Source organism: Crassostrea angulata, chromosome 1 (assembly GCF_025612915.1).
Source record: "Crassostrea angulata isolate pt1a10 chromosome 1, ASM2561291v2, whole genome shotgun sequence".
NCBI lineage: Eukaryota > Metazoa > Mollusca > Bivalvia > Ostreida > Ostreidae > Magallana > Magallana angulata.
The window spans coordinates 46,379,624-46,388,251 of record NC_069111.1 but is presented as its reverse complement, the minus strand read 5'-3'; the positions used below and the strand labels follow the sequence as shown (position 1 = coordinate 46,388,251).

At 32.8% G+C, this 8,628-nt stretch overlaps 2 protein-coding genes across 2 annotated transcripts; both read right to left on the bottom strand.

Annotated features, from left to right (window-relative positions):
* Positions 1-176: 176 nt before the first annotated feature.
* On the bottom strand, positions 177-2,366 carry LOC128164097 (uncharacterized). Its single transcript, XM_052827833.1, has 5 exons — positions 2,240-2,366; positions 1,776-1,956; positions 804-890; positions 630-729; positions 177-314 (listed from the first exon to the last, which is right to left on the bottom strand). The coding sequence occupies exons 1-5, from the start codon at positions 2,243-2,245 to the stop codon at positions 242-244; spliced, it is 447 nt and encodes a 148-aa protein (XP_052683793.1). The 5' UTR covers positions 2,246-2,366; the 3' UTR covers positions 177-241.
* Positions 2,367-6,771: 4,405 nt separating this feature from the next.
* Positions 6,772-8,535, bottom strand: LOC128188055 (39S ribosomal protein L32, mitochondrial-like). The gene is made up of 3 exons (XM_052858846.1): positions 8,404-8,535; positions 7,301-7,540; positions 6,772-7,102 (listed from the first exon to the last, which is right to left on the bottom strand). Exons 1-3 carry the CDS (start codon positions 8,465-8,467, stop codon positions 6,861-6,863), a joined length of 546 nt encoding a protein of 181 aa, XP_052714806.1. The 5' UTR covers positions 8,468-8,535; the 3' UTR covers positions 6,772-6,860.
* Positions 8,536-8,628: the final 93 nt, after the last annotated feature.

The window sequence follows — 8,628 nt, the reverse complement described above, 5'->3', positions numbered from 1 at the left end:
ATACAAAGACATGAAATACAAGATTTAAGGTAATCTGAATCAACCTAGATGGTAATGAATTGGTTAATCCTGTCCCAAGAATTACACACTGTACATATATATAGGTGTTGATATATATCCTCAGAAGAATACACTGGAGATGTTGGTAGTTTATGGATAATATAGTCCGTACTCTGTTTTTATACATACATACAATGTGAATATTTAGAGTATTCTCCGAGATGCACCTGTTATTTATACATTATTCCGTGTCTTGTTTCTCAAGGTCACACAATTCCACCTGGAAAGTTGTGGGGTCACTCGGTATTGGGGTACTGTTGAAAAAAATTAAGAAATATTTAACTTGCTAATTTGGAATATCTCTAAATGAAATACCTACGTCCGATAAAAATCTTCAATTCTAGACAGTACATGTTTCAGTGCAGTTAATGTAGAATAAAACCCATAACTTTTGTTCGTTTGTTTGTTTGGTTTGTTTGTTTGGGGTTTTATTTTTTTGGGGGGCGGGGGCTATTAGTATTTATAATGTGTGTTTTTTTCATGGGAGGGGGTATTATTTTGTTTTTATTTTCATGTCATACTTGATAAAAATCATTTTCTCCATTTAATTCAGTAAGTGAAAACATTACCTGATTAGCTTGCGGAGAGCCCTGTTAACGTACATGATGTCAAAGCCGTCCCGGTATGAGAATCTCTGGGCCAGAGTTTGGCAATTCATCAATCTGTGTCCTATTCAGGAAACGATGGATCATAAAACAGACAAAGTTTTTGTGTATGTTAGAATTATATCTCTTTACACTTACCCGACATTCTGCAGCACTGCGCCAGTCTGCCTGGTAGACCACCCTGCAGGTAGAACTCCGCTCCACAGTCAAAACCCCCATCAGCATCTGTTAGAATTCACACACATATGATACACATGTACTTTATGAATTATGATTTTTTTTAAAAATCAGATACAAATGAATCGATATTTTTCAACACTTTTGAGCTTTAAAATCTGAATATTTTCTGTATCTTTATCTAGTTTTTAATCTTAAAATTGCCGGGACCACTCAGGCCCTCTTAGGTCTCGATCACATATAATTTCATTCCATGGTTTATTATTCACATGCGCTAGCGTCGATATAAATTTCAGCGCAGTTTTCCTCCCCTTCAGCAGTTCTTCAAGTTATTTAAATTATTAGAATTTCTAATAATAAAAGAAAATATATCCCAACCTAATAATTCCTATTAATTATTACCGGTATTTATTATAATTTAAGTTAGATTGTACTTCTTATAAAAAGTACAGTACATCAAGTGCTGTTATTTGAACAAATGTTATGATTGATAAACTGCTGCTAATAAAATTAAACCAAGACAATCAAGCTTGTTTCAAGAAACCAATACAAAGTGATGTTGATAATTCGATAATGCAACACGCGTCACATGCCAAAAAAACCCACCAGGATGTACATGTATAGTTTAAGAATAAAAGTATATTTTACACTGAAGGATAAAAAAATGTGCAAATAGATCTAATTGCGTTGATGAAAATTTCAAAGATTATTTTGCTGTCCTTTTCTTACAGCCAAATCATATTACATGCATACCGAACATGTTCATTTATTATTTATATCAGGGTTTGGGAATTTTTTTTTCATATAGCCCATTATGAGAAATTTTCTCTGTGGGTGAAATTTAGATTTATACAAATGTATTATTTTATATTCTTGTATTAAAATAATACAATTAAAAATTCTCTCAGACACGCACCCCCGAAGAATACATACCGATTTGCTTGCAATCTGTGCTCTGTGTTCCCGTCACGTGACAGTAATGCACGGCCTCGGACTGTCCCGTGTCCCGACGGAACCCGAAACTTTGCTGGTCTGACTGACAAAGGCGCCGGAAGTCGACCAGAGCTCCGGACGTCCACATGACTAGGGCCCCCAATACAACCACTCCAAATATCTAAAGGGTAATGATATGGTATATCTTATGTTCTATTCCCTTTTTGATTAAAATTGAAATTAAATTTATAATGAAAGGAATATATGTAATAAATTATATTTATTTTTCATGTATAAAATTCAGTTTTTATTTTTTTAAAAACATAAATATTACTATGAAGTTTTATAAATATATATATATTTTAATATATTATATGACAAATTTTAAGAAAGAAATGAAATCTGATTTTGATTTCTATTTCAAATATTGATTACTTGTATATAAAAATAATTTAGAAATTTACCTGCATTTTTCCAAATGAGTTAGCGATCCTGCATACATGTATTGTTATCTCAATTTTACATTCTTTTTTTCTTCTTTCTTTGACAATTTTTAAAAGCTCGTGTATAAATACTTAAATAATGGTCACTCCCACTGTTATTAACTTGTAATTAACTTGAATATGACTGGTCTACGTACTCGCTTTCACGTGACTGATGAATATTCATTTTTTTTTTTACGCTGTTGACGTTTTAAGGTGGTTATATGTGTGTCAGTAGATCAGATATTATTGGCTTCCAGTAACACCCCACTGAGTTCACATATTTACTTTAAAAGTACAATTTCATTCAGTTTGTTGCATCAGTAGATTTGATGTTATGCAATTTTGAGTGAAAAAACCCCCCACTAAATCATGCCGAATCGTTTACAATATAAATATTCGTGCTTTTTACATCAAAGAAGGTATATGTATATAGTGGTATTTTTAAATTTGTTAATTCATTTTCCTAAGATTTATAATTTCCCCGTATCACGTAAAGTACGAGGCAACTTTCTGCGCTCGTTATAAAGTGCGTGCATAAAAATGATAAATTACATCTCTCTCTCTCTCTCTCTCTCTCTCTCTCTCTCTCTCTCTCTCTCTCTCTCTCTCTCTCTCTCTGTGTTTTTTCATTAGATAATCTGTATACGTAAGGAGATTCAAAGGTCTGTTAACGCGGACATTCTGCCATGCAAAAAAGATGTATAAGCCTGAACCAAATGATAATCTAAATTATCATAGCTCCACGTGTATACTAATATATTTGTATATATACAGGGAAATTTACGGAACTTAAAGACACAATAAATATCAGTATTTTTTCCTTAGTGGTAATAAACACCATAGCAGAATAAACAGAAATAGGAATCCGAGTAATTCAGATTCCTAGAGACCACATTTTCTAGTCCGAAATCCAGTGTCCATGCATCGCTTTCTGGGGTGTCTTGTGGTAAAAGTACACATCACCATTTGGGTGGAAATCGGGCGTGAAGCTATATTTCTCGCAGTTATGCAACATGATTAAAAAATCTCGCCAGTTCTCTGCAATCATATTCCAATTTAGATTGTACTTTTAGCCTCTCCGCATGGGGTTTTTCTGAAAAATTCTTTAAGACACTCATTCAGTGAGATTCTAGGAGTTAACTTTATGTGTGGATCATGTGTGTATTATAGCTTAGCGAGTGCTGATCAATCACGATTCTAGTAAAACATCATAAATAGATTTCCTGAATTAAAACTCCAACTGGGTTTGACATGAACCTTCATTATTTTTTGTCCGGTGGAAAAACAAATTGTAAACATGTTTGCCATGCAATGGATAACAAGAATACGTATATTAAAATTCAAACCAATTATTCCAGGTGTGCAGTTTAATAGTAAGCTCTATAACTTGCTTATTTATTTATTAAATTATTGCGCAGCACAATAAAGCCATACCTCTAAAACACCAATTGAGTTTCACATGAATGTTTATTAATTTGTTTCAAGTCAAAAACTGCAATCAGTATGAACAAGCTCGAAAAAGGATATCATTTTTCTTCAAACCTATTACTGTGGAATCATTAAAATTCGTGGTGGCTCAATTTTCGTTGTATTCGTGGTTAGCCCTCTCCCACGAATTTACAACCTCAACAAAAACAAATTTATGAAGAGATGTTAGCGTTACTGAAAATGGAAACCAATGCATCTACGAAATCACATCCCCATGAATAAGCAAAAAACCCACACTCCACGAAAATTGGCCCCCAGAAATTAAATGATTCCACAGTATTCGGGGTGACTTACAATTATTTATTTATTTTTACGCAGCACAATTTCGCCATAAGTGTCCTTTCAGACATATGAGAACCTTTGTACACGATACAAATGCTTGTTACAACAAAAGAATAGATAAATAAAAAGAAACCCGTAAACTATATATAGAAAATAAACATCAACATATGTGGATTTATCGTTCCTTTTGCGACCATCGGCTCTTTTTGCTGAACCCAATAGCACCGTTTGCTAATCCTAAAGCACAAAGTTATGCCGCACCCAGGAAAAGCACAACGAAACGTTTGGCAGTTTGATCTCTCCATCGATCTCTCATCAAATCAATCTTTACATTTTAGAGTTCTGAAATATGCACGAGGAAATCTCTCGTGATTTTAACGGAACGTAACGATCAGTGATAAAATAAATCTGATAAGTATATTTTGCAAAGAATATTATTACAGGAATTACGAAAATTCCTTACTTAATTAACAAGCATGGTGCACGTCAGATTATTGACGTTACTCAGAGTATACCAAAGTTGAAAACGTCTCCAAAGATCCCGAGCAGTCTAGCTATAAAAACAAAAACAAAATCCCTTGTCGTGAAATTGTTTTAATCAATTAGTTTCCAAAAATTCTTTAAAAGTGCATCCAGGAAAGATGACTCGCTCGTGAGGATGCACAATGTCATGTTAAAATTCCCAATTACACCCGTACAATTGCGAGGTAAACTTGATGCTTCAGAAGAATAAACTCTCGTCTTAAAGTGCAAAGACAAAACCTGTGTACTTTAAGAAAGGATGAAATTTCAATACTTAAGTCTGTTTTATTCAAATTAATCCACGGTTATAGGTTCCACAATACAAAGTTCAAGGTTTAAACCATTAGCACTTTTCATTATTCGACCGAGATGCGCGCATTATAGCGCTTTCTTTGGCTTGTTCACACGAAAAGTAAAAGGCTTTGTGGCATTTTTATATATTTAAGAAATACCCGGTAATTGCCTACACCAATCCGTTCTGCATGATGATGTATGTATGTATTAAAGGACTATCTTAAATAGACGGACACAACACGGAATTCGAGACCAATGACTACGGTTCTACCATATTCGATAGCAAGTGTCCGATTTGTTTTTTTTTCCATCTCATCAGCTGAGAATTCTTTAAAAACGAATTGGACACTTGGCTAGCGAAGATGCAGTTCTACATCATAGCTTTATAAGCTCTACTTGTATTTCAAAGCACTTTTTTGTAAACGTTTCCTAGGGATATTTTGCTCCTCGTAGGAACACAACTCAAAAACTTTGTTCTCTTCTTTTACACATGCTATCGTATTAATCATGTTAATGAATCCTCAGTGCCTGAGTAATGGAACCACATTATCTATCCATCATTCTCTCTACAGTTTTTGAGAAAATTACATAGATTAAATAATTCCTTATGAAATATAGTATGCTTAATACATTCATCACCTATTCCACATCTAAAAGTTGTGGGGGGGGGGGGGGGGGGGGGGGGGTTCAAGCAATTTGTTCTTTAATAAAAATAAAAATACCTAAATACCTACATACTAGTATAATTTTATAATACATGTACAAGTAACTTACAACTTCAGATATAAAGATGTAAGGGTAGCGTTACTTTCTCATTTGACCTTCAAAACATAGCATATAGCTGTTATTTAAAAACCCAGTTTATAACATTGAGTGAAAGTGGTTAATTACAGTAAATAAAATATAACGTTTACATGTACTTGGCCAAAAGAGAGATATTTTTTCACACTGTATCAATGGAATTTATAGGTATAAATTCTGATACAGATTAGTCTTTGAACCACTTTACACCAAAGAAATTTGAAATGGATTATGTTCTATTATAATATATATTGTAGCAAAATGTGGGGCTTTTTCAAAATTGATCATCAATTATTTCAATTTTTAGTATTGTAAGACATGTGCAGTGATAACACAGAAGTTTTTATTTGTTTTTACATTATAGATGTTGATTCTCAATAATCATAAATACTTTTTCTTATCATGAGAAGGATAATAGAAGTTGACGTTAAGTTATTTATTTCACTGCATTCATTGTGCATTATACATGTATCTGGTAGGAATAAATCCAAAACAATCTAATTAGATTGACATCCAAAAATAAGCTACCAGGTAATCTAATGCCCTATCTGTTTACACTATAGTGCAATACTTTTAAAATAGTGAAGTAGCTGCTACTAAGAATGGCTGCCTTCTAATTTCCTGAATCAATGACAATTTTATTTTTTCATGGATGTTATTTTCAAAATCAGTTTGTAAGTTTTGACTTATGCACCAGGTATAATTTCAGCTTTATATATTTTCTTTAAAAACTAGTTATAGCCTATTAATGGGAAATGTTGCTATACATAATACATTGTATCTCTTTGTGTTCTTGTTTCATACAGTGCATGATTGAAAACATTGCCTTATTTTATGATAAAACATTACATGATCAGTATTGTATGAAGCTGTGTTTATGGTATGAGCATTGTTATCTCACAGCCCTGATGCAGTCAGAGATTTGAACCCAAGATCTCTTACACCATGTAGGCTACACACCCACTTCTTAAACTTAAACCACTTAAACCATTGAACTTTTTAAAACAAATCATAAATGCAATTAAATACAAGAGAATTCTAGCCTCCATATTTAAACACAAAACTGAATTTCTTAAGACTGTTAATTTTATAAAACAACCAATGCTGGTATTTCTCCAGATATATACACGCATTAAACATTTATTATTTCATACACAATGGTACATCTGTATTTAATTCTAAACCCTCTCCTATACACTAAACATTGGATGTTTTAAGTGTTTGAGACTTGCTCTTTGGTTAGCGTGGTGTCAGAAGCACTAGGGTCTTTTTGTTCCGATGCCGTGGTTTGATTTTCATTGTCAGTAAACCAGTCCTGCACTTTTTCGTACTTAAATGATCTCCTCACATTATCAGGATTACCATCCACCGTGAAATACTGAAAGTTCATGTATTTGTCACCAATATCCTTCCAAATTTTCATTGTTTTCCTTTTGGCAACATTATAACAATGATCTGAGGAGAAAATATTTCATATTACATATATATTACCACTTACATAAAGAATATAGCCAGATAGTACTATTAAGTTATATAAAAGTTTTAAAATACAATAACTTTTTATTGATGTATTTGTGATGTGTTGAAATATTGTCTTTAATAAATATCATTTCATTTTCAGTATACTTTCATTACTGCCTATTTTCTTCTTACCACAGAGAAATCCTCGCCTGTAATAGTTTCCACATGTCAAACATGTCTCTGTTTTTTCTTTAAAATGTTCCTTCTTGAATAATTTGAAATGACCCATCTTTCTGGTCGCCCGTTTCTCCTTTGACCGCCTGTTCTTTGGCACAGCTGCCCTCATGATGTTCTCAAAGCATTGCTGTAGTGTAAGATGTGAACTGTTCTCTGATTTTTCAGGTAAACAATTCACTGTGGCTAAAGCTGGCACTGAAATAGATCATCAGAGCTTGGTGATAGACTGTTTTATACCTTTTTTAACCTGTTATAAAATCTAAAGTAAAATACACTATGACATAACATGAAGATGAATATTTTCTCTATTTTGAACTTAACTTTCAAAAAGAAAAAATAACCATTTACTTTTGTCAGTTTGTGGGCATATTTAAATTCAAATAAAAAACAAGCACCTGGAAATAAAAAAATATAATAATCAAAGAAAGTATATGTTGCTGCTAAATATTCTTAGATCATTGAAAAAAAAAAAGAAACGACTATTTCATTACAGAGCACTAATAATTAAAGAACTGAAAATTGCTATCAGAGGCGAGTTCAACAGAGCAAGCGCTCGCGAGCGCTCGCCAAAATTCCCTATACTCGCAACACAAATTTTGGCGAGCGATCGCGAGCGCTCGCTCTGTTGAACACGCCTCTGGTGTTCTTTCACGAAACCTAAAAAAATAAATCCTAAAAACGTGTAAAATAACCAATGGCTTATTGTCTTAATAACAAAAATAGTTGTTTCTCTTCAAAACTGATACAACTCAAGTGGCTGTCACATCACTTTCATCTCCACTCAACGAAAGAGCTTGATAGGATCTTAAACAACAAATTGATCAACCTGCATTAATTTCATTGTGTGATAAGCCTATATCATTTAAGTGCCTTACTTCAAGAATGAAAAAAAATTAAAAGAGGAATTATCATTCTAAAGTTGTCGTGTGTATATATGTATACATTACTTTGATTACATTATATTCGAATTTTCTCTGCACGTTTCCAGAATTTTTTTTAATCCTATTATAACTGAAGAAATACCATACAGAATAAAAATGAAATATATTAAGAATTACCATTTAACCTGAATCCGTTGGAAAAGTTTTGCAAAACTCGCTGAAACCTTGTTAGCAAACTCATGATCTTTTTGTTCGGAAGTCAAAACGTGACTTTAAGAAAAACTGGTTACCATTCTTAAAACGAGAACCAATCAAGTCAAAATATTAATAAATAGTACGTCAATGTATTCGCTCAGAGACTTTTATGATTTTGTTTTATGTATGGTTTGAGAGTGCATTGCT